Source organism: Chiloscyllium plagiosum, unplaced genomic scaffold, assembly GCF_037043375.1.
Source record: "Chiloscyllium plagiosum isolate Xiang-an unplaced genomic scaffold, Cpla_swu_hap1 HiC_scaffold_20, whole genome shotgun sequence".
Taxonomy (NCBI): Eukaryota; Metazoa; Chordata; class Chondrichthyes; order Orectolobiformes; family Hemiscylliidae; genus Chiloscyllium; species Chiloscyllium plagiosum.
The window spans coordinates 19410949-19424448 of record NW_028270158.1 but is presented as its reverse complement, the minus strand read 5'-3'; the positions used below and the strand labels follow the sequence as shown (position 1 = coordinate 19424448).

Genomic DNA, 13500 nt, shown 5'->3' with positions numbered 1-13500 from the left:
AGTCTTTGCCAAGGCGTTCACTACACTGTCCCAATATCTACGAATCTTATGGCGCGTGACAATGAGTGAGAGTACCAACTTCTATTTTACATTTAGGGCACATTGGGGATGCTCCTACCTTGAACTTTGCAAGACGCTCTGGTGCCATATGAGCACTATGAAGTATCTTCAATTGAATAGCCTGAGTTCTGTTACAGATAGAGATCTTCCTGGCATTTTCCCAGATATCCTCCCACATCTCTAAGGAGACTTCCATCCCCAATTCTTGATTCCAGGTTTAATATAACTGTTCCATATCCTTTGATACCTTATTACCTAGCGAGTGGCAGAGAGTACTGACCGAGGGTGTACCCATTGGCCGAAGCGCACTCCTTTCCATATCTGATTTGTACGGATTTGTCATCAATGTGGTCGTTTTTTGTATGAAATCTTGTACTTGAAAATATCGAAAAAGGTCCTTTTTAGGCAACCTGAACTTCTGATGCAACTGTTTGAAGGACATCATGACCTCCCGATCAAACAGATCTCCCAAACAAGTGATGCCTCTGGACTCCCAAATTTTAAGTCCACCATCAGTCAAGCCTAGCTGAAATCCCAACATTCCCACTATATGAGTAGAAGGGGAGGTTTTCTTTGTGAATTACCCTCATCCTGTCACATCATCCTCCAAGCTTTGATTGTATTTAATACAACTGGGTTTTTACAAAGATCCGTAACAACTCTTATGTTATCCATAAATAATAGATGATGAGGGAACATTTTGCTTGGGACCCCTCAATATCCAACCAAATTGATTGTGGGTCACAAAGTGACCCAATCAGCCACATATGATAACAAAGAACTCAGTTGGTACCTCCTGAAATCCGGAAAATCTAGACCTCCCCTTACTCGTGGGAGCTGCAACTTATCTAATTTAATAAGGGGCCGTCAATGATTCCAAATAAAGGAGCCAAGCCAAACACAAAGCTTACACAGCGCCTGTCTCGGCAACATCAAAGGAAGCATTCTCATGGGGGAGAATAGGCGAGGTAGAATATTCATCTTGTCCAAAGCTATTTTCCCAGCCAGGATATCAGGAGATCTTCCCAGCATTGGAGGTCCTGCATATTTGCTCTAATAAATGTGTATAATTAGCTTTGCGTAGCTGTCCAAATACCAGGGTAATAAAAATAGCTAATAGAGTAAACCTCCCAGTGACCACCGAAAGGGGAATCGGGATCCATCCAGAAAATTGGATATGCTGGTAAGATCTCCTAACTGCAGAGCCTCTGATTTCATAAAGTTAATTATGTAACCTGAGAACATACCAAATAAGTTAACCACTTGAATGAAGCGGGGCACAGATATCAATGGGTCATTTAGGAAAAGAAGGACATCGTCCGTATAAAGAGTGATTTTATGCTTACCCGATCCTACCTCCGGGGCTGTTATATTAGGGTCAGTTCGGATGGCTTCCACCAGAGGATCAATCACTAGTGTAAATAGTAGTGGTGAGAGAGGGCATCCTTGACGACAACTTCTGTCAACACTCAAGCTATCCGATTTTATGCCATTGGTAATCACCACTGCTTTAGGGTTGTGATATAATACCGTGACCCACTTGGGAAAGACCTCTCCAATGCCAAACTGTTCCATAGTTTAAAAAAGATATGGCCATTCTACCCGATCGAATGCCTTATCTGCATCTATGGAGATGACTAATCCTGGTATCGCTCCTTGCAGCAGACTTGTACCATATTTAACAATCTTCTAATGTTATTAGTAGATCGGCAACCCATGATAAACCCCGTCTGATCCTCTTTTATAACAAATGGTAAAACCCTCTTCAGTCTTCATGCCAACCTTTTTGAGAGAATTTTAAAGTCCACATTCAATAAAGATATAGGTCTGTACGAAGTAGTCATCTGGGGCATTTCCTTTCTTAAGAATGAGAGGGATATTTGCTTCTCTCAGGGAGGACGGGAGGCTACCCTGACCTGACTATAGTTGGTCTGGCCAATTCGTGTATAAATTCTTCACAGAATTCAGCCTGAAATCTGTCTGGTCCGGGCGCTTTACCGCTCTGGAGCTGCCTCACCGCCTCCTGGACTTCCTGGGTTGTCGGGCGGGGCATTCAAAAGCTACACCTGCTCCAAGGATAAGCCCGAGAAGGCCAGATTTTTAAAAGAGATTCCATCTTCCTTGCTCTATCCTCACAGCCTTCCGACTTATATAACTTGAAGTAGAACTTTCTAAAGGCTGCATTGATCTTTTTAGGATCTCAAGTCAAGGTACCAGCACCCTTTCTAATAGACATAATGGATTGGGGAGCCTTTTTCTTTCTGGCAAGGTCTGCTAGATACCTGCCCGGCTTATCGCCGTGCTCAAATAATCTCTGCTTTGCAAATAGTATCTCCCTCTTTGCTGTTTGAGTAAGTGCAGCATTCAAAGTAGCCCTGAGGGCTGTAATCCACTGTAATTTAGTAATGGAGGGCCTATCAACATATGCTGTCTCAGCTGCCTTCAGGCGAGCCTCAAGCAGATGCTGTTGTTCTCCCTTTTGTCTTTTCCGGGTCGCAGAATATGAGATAACCAAGCCGTACGCATATGCCATAGCAGTCTCCCACATCACCGATGGGTTGCTGGCTGTACCTGAATTCATACCCCAGAAAATTTTAAATTCCTGCGAGAAATATTCGATGAACATACTATCGTTCAATAGGAAAGGGTCCATATGCCAATGTCGGGAACCCACCTTGTCATCACTAGTCTTGACCTCCATATACATTGCTGCGTGGTCTGATATAGTTATATTCCCTATTTTACAAGACATTTTGAATTCAGGAAGGTTGAGGGGACAAAAAAACATATCAATTCTGGTATGATACTTATGTGGGTTAGAGTAAAAAGTAAAATTTCTACCCTTGGGGTAAAGACACCTCAACACCTCAAAGAAAGAACAAACCCCCCCAAGGAAGGATGGAAAAGAGAAAGGGGGAGGGAGGAGGAGACAACAAAGGGGGTAAAATAAAGTAATTGTCCATATATTCAAGTCCATCAGTCTATTTGAGAGCATCCAAAAATTATTTTACTTCTTCCGGCGATCCAATTTTATGCACAGACCCTCCATGATTGAAGCGCGGCGTTGCCAGGTATCGCATGGAATATTGAATATTTAAAGCCCTCAGATGCTTCTTTATCTCATCAAACTCCTTCCTCTTGCATACCACAATCGGAGAAAAGTCCTGGAACAGCATTATTTTGGATTCCTTGTATACCATGGCTTGGGGATCCTTCCCCAAAACTCTGGAGGCCTCCAGGAACATTTGTTTTTCCCTGTAGTGCTGAAATCGCACTAGGACTGAGCGGGGACGCTGGTCCAAACCAGGCCTGCATACAGCAACCCGATGGGGAGACCACACCTGGCCTAACTCGGACTCCAGCTTCAGCAGTTGTGGGAGCCATTGGTCTAAAAAGTCAACAAGCTAGCCTTACTCCTCCCGTTCGGGAAGGCACAGCAACCGAATATTTTTCCGATGACCTTGATTTTTGAGGTCATTGATATGCTCTTCTAAGGCTCGGACTTGACATTCCAGAGCCTAGAACTGACCAAGGAAGGGTTCAACAGTGGTCTCGGAGGCCGCGGCTCGTTGCTCCGCCCTTCCAACATGCTGCTCGAGGTTCTTGGTCTCTCGGTCATACTGCAGAAGTATGACTGAGATCGACTCCCACCTGGACCGGGTCTCTTCAGTGACGCGTCGATCTTCTCTCTGAGCTTTACAAACTCCGAGATCAGGCTCGCCTTTACAGGTAAGTCCCCTGGGGTGGCTGCGGACACATCTGTTGCTGCAGGGAGGAGGAGGGGAGGGGTCTCTGCCTGTTGCAAACTCAGTGGTCCTTTACCTTTGGTCATTTTAAAATGTATCAAACTGCAAAGGTTTGATGCAGAATGACTTTAGCTGTTGGGGAAAAGCTATTTTTAGTAGTTTGAAAAGTGAGGAGAGGGTAGGTACCCCACTTTGCCTGGGTCCTGGGCAAAGCTCTGCAGATTCAGACCTCCTGGGTTGCTGCCATCTTGAATCCCCCCCACAACTCTCCCCTCTCTCACCTTGGACCTGTATCTCCTAGTAATTGACCCCTCCGCCCTGAGAAAAAGCCTCATACTTTCCACTCTCTCCATGCCATTCACAATCTTACTAATGATTTGGAGATGCTGGTGTTAGACTGGGGTGTACAAAGTTTAAAAACTACCTGATGAAGGAGCAGTGCTCCAAAAGCTGGTGCTTCCAATTAAACTGTTGGTCTATAAACCTGGTGTTGTGTGATTTTTAACTTTGTACACAATCTTACTAACTTGTATCAGCTCGTGCCCCCCCCCCCCCCCAACCCCCTGCATTCCAATGAAAACTAACCCAGTCGATCCAACCTATCTTAGCTAAAATCCCCTGTATCAGGCAACATCCTGGTAAACTTTTTCTGTACCCTCTCCAAAGCATCCACATTGTTCTGGTAATGTGGTGACCAGTGGCAATAACTTGTATGCCAAATGACTGAGGCAACTGAGCAACATTTTGCACCATTTAAGATTTACTTTTGTTTGAATTTAACTGTTAATTGGCCAGGTAGTTTTATGTTGATACTGTGCAGAGCTTTTGGTTTTTTTCCAACACGTGGAGCACTTGGTTGTGTTTGCATCTTTTCGAACCTTTTGTTCCTCATTTTTGTGTCTTTGCCTGACTAAATTTTGTTCACAATAAAGTAGTTCCTCACGTTGTCACTTAATCAGCTGGTTGACTTGTTTCTAATGCTAAGCTATATGTAGTTTTTTAGATATACTTGGCAATATTACCTCCCCATTGAAATTCAAACTTTGTTTAGACCAATGGAAGAGTGGCACATGGAGAAAGAATCAGGCCTGTCTCTGTGTCTGTCTCCTTCACCCCTCCGACCAGGTCCCTAGACGGGAAAGCAAATCTTAGCAGGACTTATACACTTAATGGTAAGGTCCTAGGGAGTGTTGCTGAACAAAGAGACCTTGGAGTGCAGGTTCATAGCTCCTTGAAAGTGGAGTCGCAGGTAAATAGGATAGTGAAGAAGGCGTTTGGTATGATTTCTTTTATTGGTCAGAGTATTGAGTACAGGAGTTGGGAGGTCATGTTGCAGCTGTATAGGACATTGGTTAGGCCACTGTTGGAATATTGCGTGCAATTCTGGTCTCCTTCCTATCGGAAAGATGTTGTGAAACTTGAAAGGGTTCAGAAAAGATTTACAAGGATGTTGCCAGGGTTGGAGGATCTGAGCTACAGGGAGAGGCTGAACAGGCTGGGGCTGTTTTCCCTGGAGCGTCGGAGACTGAGGGGTGGCCTTATAGAGGTTTACAAAATTATGAGGGGCATGGATAGGATAAATAGACAAAGTCTTTTCCCTGGGGTCGGGGAGTCCAGAACTAGAGGGCATAGGTTTAGGGTGAGAGGGAAAAGATATAAAAGAGACCTAAGGGGCAACTTTTTCATGCAGAAGGTGGTACGTGTATGGAATGAGCTGCCAGAGGAAGTGTTGGAGGCTGGTACAATTGCAGCATTTAAAAGGCATTTGGATGGGTATATAAATAGGAAGGGTTTGGAGGGATATGGGCCGGGTGCTCGCAGGTGGGACTAGATTGAGTTGGGGTATCTAGTCATCATGGACGGGTTGGACCGAAGGGTCTGTTTCCATGCTGTACATCTCTATGACGCTATGACAGAGCATTGACAGTTTTCCTGGTAACAGGATTCTCAAAGGAGGTCTCCATATACCAAGTTAAAATAATGTGAAAATATGACTGCTTTTAGTTGACTGAATTACTGTAAGGTTTTTACAATCACATGATGTATTAAATTTCATGCATAAACTTAGAGTTCCAGTTAAATGTCACTGTTCTGAAATATGTGAGTGATTTAAGCTTGTGTTGTGAAGATGTCAGTGTACTGTATCTTTTAAGAGCGTTAAAAGCTAGCAGAACTACCTGACAGAACTAAGTGTTCTGAATAAGATAAAATATAAATGTGGTCCAGCAGCTAGGGTAGCTGGTTGCCTAGAGACAAAAACAAATTTTAATTAGGCCAATCAGTTTAAATTATATACCCCAAAAATATCAAACTCCAATCAAGTTTGAATTTAATATGTTGACAATATTAAAAACCAGTCTTACAATCCGATGCTTTGGACGGTACAAGACCAGGAAAAATTGAAGTTGGGAGAGAATTGCCAAAAGACCAACAGATGCAGGCTGCTAGTCAGAACTGTCTGAGAGGTACCTGTCAAGAGAAGGAGTTTGCACAGAGGAAAATATCAACACCGACCTGGAGAGCTAGTCTACAGAGGAAGGTATATTAAGAAGATTCGACCGCTGGCTGGTTTGAAATTTGTATTTTTGGTAAACCTGAATTTGGGGTTTTATCTGACTAGTATTACAGAAGCGAAAGTAAAAGACAAGTTAGAAGAAGGAGTTGTAAATAGTTGTTAGTTAATTATTCTCTGTTAATACTTGAACAAACAAAGTTGTTAATTTTTACTTTAAATAGTTTTTGGCCTCTCGGATTTTCACAGATTACTGCATGGGATAAATATTTTCTGTGTTGCTGATTTAAAGTAAGCAGGAAGGTTTACCCTTGTCGTAACACTTGGGAGAGAAATCCAAATGCAGCTATAGTTACTTGTATTCATGAAACTTCGTGCTTAATAAAGGACATGGATATGTTAGCAGATGGCTACTTAATATAAATATAGGTCATATTTAATCAAATTAGCAATCTGTCAGCTCTACGAAATGTTGGCTGAAACTCAAAGCAGCATTAAGGAGAATTTCACTTTCAAGACCAAGTTTGAAGTTAACAGTTTAAATTCAACATGGATTCAAGGGTAAATAGTTAGGTTAGAATGTCATGGAAAAATGACCTTGTTCTAATTTTTAAATGCTAGAATTATTGTAATGTTTCCTATGTTCGACAAATAATTTCTGACTTGAAAAATCAAACTAAGATGCGATTATATAGAGTCATAGAGAGAAACAGCTGGGAAACAGACCCTTTGGTCCACTTCGTCCATGCCAATCAGATATCCTAAATAAATCTAGTTCCATTTGCCAGCATTTGGTCCATATCCCTCTAAACCTTTCTTATTCATATACCCATCCAGATGCCTTTTAAATGTTGAAATTGTTCCAGCCTTACCACTCACTCTGTCAGCTCATTCCATACACGTACCACTGTCTGCGTGAACATGCTGCCCCTGATGTCCCCTTAAAATGATGTCCACTAGTTTTGGACTCCCTCACCCTGGAGAAAGTGAAATAACTCTCGAGAGGCTGGTATACTAACACCAAGTCACCCTTTATTAACCCGTGGAAAGTTCTTGACACTGATCCAGTTCCTTCAGAGCGACAAGATGTCTGACACTTATTTATAATCTGTCAGCCAGGGCTTCCTGATTGGACCAGATTAACAAAGCCAACAAGGGAACTTATTCTATGAGGTCCATCTGGCTGACCTCATAACATTCACTACTGTATTAATTCTAAATTAAAGATTTTAATGTCCACTTGTGACAATTCAAACACTTAAGCAAACAGAACAAATGTTACTCACACAATGGTAAATATGGAAGAATTACACACTTAATTTTGGTTGTTCAGTTTTTCACTTATTCACAAAATAAAAATTATTTTTATAAATTGAATATAGATTTGGACTAACAATGAATACCTCAACTCGAATCATTAATGAAATGCTCATTTTCTAGTCTGCAATTTCTGTGTATACTGGTACATTTTAGGGAAAAATGACATGTATGTGCAGTTCTATAGTTTTATCCTTTGAAGGAGAAGAATCAAGCATTGCTTGCTTAAGCTGCATTTTAATAACTGGTCCTCTTAATCTGGGGATGGAATACAGTACCAAAGAAAGGGAAGAAAAATGAATAGAATAAGTGAGTAGAATTACATGATAGTTGTTCTTTGACACTTGCGATGCTGTTTATAAGTAGTAGTCTACAAAGTTGATCCCATGCATTGCAAGAGTAAATATTATTTGAATATCTTTCACTTTCTTGTCCTGTTTAGTTTGGTCCCTAATGTTTTAATTACAGAAGTAGTGTAGGTCTCATGGTCTCTTAGTAATTTTTGTCATTTGGAACTTCTTCCTTTTTCCTGTAGACATGGGAAATTTTGAAGGAGGCAACAAACGGATTACAGTGTCGCAGGGTCAGGCTGCTGTGCTAAAATCTCCAGACATCAGCAGCTACCCACAACCACAAATGACATGGTTTCGTGATGGCCAAAAGATTATCCCAAGCAACAGAGTGTGAGTGAACGTATTCTTAACTGTTAACATGTCAGTGGTGATTTTTGTTTTAAATAAATTGATGGTAGAATTGTGGAAATTTCCTTAATGCTAATGTAAAGAATTTATTTTAAGAATTCACACTAGTGGCTTGAACTTTGTGTGCTAAAAACATGAATTGTGTGCAGGGCTCAATGTACTCTTTAAAATTTTCCATCAATTACTTCACCAGAAAAATACACCACATTAAATTGCATTTCTTCACTGCAATTTAGTCAAGAGTCTTGGCAGGGGTGAGTAAAGGAGGGTACTTGACAGTTATTATCTAAGATCAATGTTCATATCTGTCTTAACTATTTAAGTTAAAGAAACATTATATTTTTAACCAATGGTTTGTTTCCATTCTATCAGATTTCAGTGTATTATAAAAACAAAACTAATGTTGAGGTCAGAAATCTGTCCTGAGCTCTGCTCTAACATCACTAAGCTATGGTAGAAGTAATGCACGTGTGGAATTTCTTTTGCATTTCCAATTATGGTTGACAGACTAGGAGTAGCTTCCAAGGAAGTTCTCTGTTTTCGTTACATGATTCAGGCCTGAATTCTGCTTGCACAATTCTCAAGTTGTAATGATTGTGCTAAATTTTGGATTCTTGCAATGATTGTGACTTTGGGTTCTTATTGTTATTTCAGTTTCTCCAGAAAAATGTTTGAAGTTTTAAGACATCTTAAAGTATTACAGAAATAATTGCTAAGAACAAACATATCAGATGGAATATTTTACTCACCCTTATGTTGAGTTTGGTGGTGGTAAGGGGAGCCATTATTTTGGGACCCAGAAATACTCCTATCAGCTAACACTGATACTAACTAAGCAATGGTTGCCCTCCTTCAGAGGCGGTCAATACCTTACCAGAGTATTCAGAGTTACGATTGGGAGCTGCTAAAAGCCAACCCCTGTCTTTGCTCTTGATCCTCTTCTTCCACAACCTTGATATGCAACTCTTCTTGCCATTGTTCGCTTGTGACTTGATCTCTTGATGATCAGAGGCCTGCAACAAATGAATTATACTGGCAGCATCAAAAGGCAAATTTCAGAGATAGATTAAGTGGTCCATTGAAGGGAATACAGGTAATGGTAATGCTGAGGTTGAGAATTGCTGAAGATTTGCAACATTGTCAGCATTCACACCAGCATTGCGTTGGCTGTCAGCCAACTGTAGGCAAGATTGCCACCACAAAATATTTAAATTCAACCACTTGTTGAGTTCTTGCAAATTCTAGCAGATGAAGGGCATTAGTGGTGAAGCTTCATATAAAGTTCTGCACCTGCAGCTGTTTAGACACAGGATTAATCAACTTTAAACAGAGTATCTGACTGAATCCGAGACTTGCCAGTGATTCCCCAATGCAATTTCTCTTAGCCTTCCAAAAGAGACTAATATGCCAGTTATGTGTTACTGTTATAGTTTTATGCAGATACACTATATTGCTCATTACTTGCAGTGTTCATACTTCTTAAAACGGTGGGTACGTTGCGGCTTGTCAGATAAAACTTTACTTGAACTTCACATCAGTGTAATGTGTTGGGTACAACACAAATGCTTTCCGACCTCTCAGCCCTGTTCCTGAAGGGCTGCTAAAATGCAAGCCTCTGCCTACATTATAACAAGAACTATAAATACTTCAGAACTGTAATGTATTTAAAGACTTCTGGTGATTGTGAAAAGTGCTATATAAGGGTAAATTTTCTTTTCATTAATGTAACCTTGATCCTTTTGCAAATTGAAATTTAAACCTGTTTAGAGAAATAAATAGCTAAACTTGAGAGACGTTTCAGATGTAAGTCATCAGATGAATGAAGTGACTTAATGTAGGGAGTGGATATTTGGTTAAACAGCACTCTTCTTGGGATCACTGTATCTGTAGTAATCAAGAATCGGCCTGCAACTAACTTCCAGGTCTGGCCTCACAAAGAAACAAAAGCTTGTGTGGCAAGTTTTTCCTTTTACTGCAAACTGTTTCCCAAAGTCCACAAATCATCTTCAGCTCACAATTCCCAGTTCACAGCTCTAAACTAAAAGAATAAAAATAAAATGGTGAAAAATCAACAAGGGTTCTAATAGTACTTACTTCCTCAACAAAGAAGAAACTGTCCTTGAAGTCTTTAGTGATGTTATTGCAACAATATCAGTGATGAGAATCTTTGTCATTGGTCACAAGGCCTCTGAAATAGGTGATCAGGTCTAGAAGATGGACAAATCTCCTGAAGACCTTTGGCTTTTTCAGAGTGTGACATTTTAAAATCCTTACTGCATAACATTGGATGTAACCTTTTAAACCAGTAAATAAAAAGAAATGAAGTTGAATGTTTGCACTGTAAGCATGTTTTGGTGCAGTTGAAGTTTGAAAATTATATTGGAGTCTAGCCTGATATTAGGTTCTGGCAATTGTTGCTATTTTTTTTGGGATGCATATTTTGGATCAGAGCTTTCATTAACCTAAACCTGATTTCCTGCATGGTAATTATTGCTGGGAATTTATTGACCCTGACCTGGGATTTCAGGACACAGTGTGAGATGAAGAACTAAATATTCATGCAGTTAGTGAGGATGGCTGACATGATGGGCAGTGTGAGGGTTGGACCTGTGTGATGCAGTCATTTGCTGGATCCTTTAAAAATGGAAAAATGTTTTGATCAAGATTGGAAGTAAATACTTAGACAAACTTCCTGGAGCAATTTTCTTTGAGAAGAAAAACAAGTGGAGTTGAGAAAGGGGAACTAGTAGATGTAGTATATTTAGATTTTGAGTACTAGGCGTCTAGATGGATATATGATTAGGAAGGGTTTAGAGGGATATGAGCCAAGTGCTGGCAAATGAGACTAGATTAGTTCTGGATTTCTGGTCAGCGTGGACAAGTTGGACCGTAGGATTTGTTTCCATGCTATACATCTCTATGACTATGAAAGACCGTTGACAAGATAAATGCTCTTGATAATAGGGATAATGTGTAACTGTGAATTGGGGATAGACTAAAACGCAGAAGACAGTTGGGATTAATGGCTCTTTTTCAGGTTGGAAAGATGTAATTCGTGAAATGCCACAAGGATCAGTCTTATGGCCAGATATATTTGGAGGAAGGGGCAGTGTTTATTTCTGGACAATACAACAATAGTTGAGAGGGCATATTGTGATTTAGACATAAGGGATTAGCAAGGGGATATAGATAGCTTGAGTCAGCAGAAAAAAAATGAGTTGATGGATGGAGTTTAATGTAGGAGTGTGAGGTCATGTACTTTGGTAGGAAGAATCAAAAAACTATTATTTAAATGGAGAGATTCTCCAAGAAAGTGCAGCACAGCAAAACTTGGATATTCTTGTACGTGAAACAGAAAAGGTTGGCATGCAGGCGCAACAACTAACTGAAAAGACAAATAGAAATTTGATCTTTCTTGGAGGATGCTGGAATTTAAGAACAGTGAAATGTTGTTACTGAAAATATTTAAAGAGGAGGAACATAGATTTTTGTAATAACTGGAAGTTGAGAATTATAGGGAGCTGCATGAGAGCAGAGTTGAAGGGGTTAGAAAGAGTAAATGTTGAGAAGAAGTTTCCACATGTGGGGGAATCTCAAACTAGGGGTCGTAGTTAATGATGGGACCCTCATCTAAAAGTGAGATACAAAAGAATTGCTTTTCCCAGAGGGCAGCTAATGTGTAGAATTCTTCACTCCAGAGGGGTGGAAGATAGATTGTTGAAAATATTTAAAGAGGAGGAACATAGATTTTTATATTAACTGGGAGTTGAGAATTATAGGGAGCTGCATGAGAGCGGAGTTGAGGCCTAGGTAGATCAGACATGTTTATATTGAATAGTGAAGCAGCTTTGAGGGGTCGAATGGCCTAGTGCAGCTCTATTGTCTTTCAGTATGGTGGGTTGTGAAAGACTGAAACACCTCGCTCTCTTCTATCTTGCATGCCAAGGTTTTCTTGATAGGTGCATCTCTAAAGGCTTACAGGTGGCAAGTAACATTTGCACCACTCATACAACAAAAGAGAATCTAATCATTGTTCCTTGATGAATGGCATTAAACCCCCATCAACATTCTGATTTGGATGGATGGATTAAAAGAAAACTCACATACTCTGTTAGGATCAATGACAAATGTTACAATGGATTTGTGCCAGGATTTTTATACCTGCATATATTTGGCTGCATTTGATACTTCTGTTAACATTTGACATAATTTCCAACAGTGAAATGTATACAATTCTACTGAATGTGATGCACTGCACAATGCTTGTGAAGGCAATCATTAACCTGCTTTCTGACTGTTCTGCCGGTAGTTTAATTCATCTGATGATTGTGGTACTTTAGGAAAATGTAAGTTATTCTTCCATTTTTCTAAACCTTCCTTTGGGGAGCTGCCTGTTGATTATCCTGACTAAAGCCATACATCAGAGACTCGTGCAAAGAATCAACAACATTAGCTGGTTTTGTTTTACACCTTTCATGACAATACAAATGCATTGTTACTTCTCAAGTATGCCTTCTAATCATTAATAATTTCATTGCTTTGCTAACATAATACTTAGTAATTTTCTAGAAATTCCTTGTGTAAAAAACATTTGCTGAGAGTAAACATTCTTCAATTAGTTTTGGGAATAGAGTATTGAACTGAATTTTTGACTAACACTTTGAGGAACAATTTTCTGAGGCTTAATCTTTACAGGATAATATATCAACAATACAGTGTAAAATTTAACCATCAGACAATAGTTATTTAAAATACAGGTCAGCACGGTTCTTATTGGAATATCCTACTATATTATCAGAGCTAAATTATTAAATTATATTCCTTATTGGCTTATGAATAAAAGCTCGGCTAAAACGATTGCAAAATATTTGTCTCCGTGTAATCATCAAATGTGGGAGTGTGTGAAAATTAAAAGGTCACCTTTTACCTTGGTCAAGTATCCCATCATGCAGCAGTATGTCAAGTTCTTACTACTTCCACATTTGCCTCCTTGTTGATCTTCCAGATCAACACCTAAGTTTAGGAAAGTGGCTCATCCAAAAAAAGAGGGTGCATACTCATACACACTTGTTCATCATGAGGGTCATCATGGGGTACGGTCCGGTAGATGATTACTGGCTTTGGAGCAGAAAATGTGGTAGGAGCAAACTGTGCACAACAACAG

General features: G+C 40.0%; 1 protein-coding gene across 3 annotated transcripts in view; it reads left to right on the top strand.

The window, feature by feature from the left end:
- The window catches only part of sdk1a (sidekick cell adhesion molecule 1a), a 932616-nt gene that overhangs the window by 362036 nt on the left and 557080 nt on the right, over window positions 1–13500 (top strand). For all 3 annotated transcript variants that reach the window (XM_043711904.2, XM_043711902.2, XM_043711903.2), the window contains exon 4: window positions 8171–8318. In XM_043711904.2, coding sequence (XP_043567839.2) covers window positions 8171–8318 — 148 coding nt within the window. The remainder of the gene's footprint in view (window positions 1–8170; window positions 8319–13500) is intronic.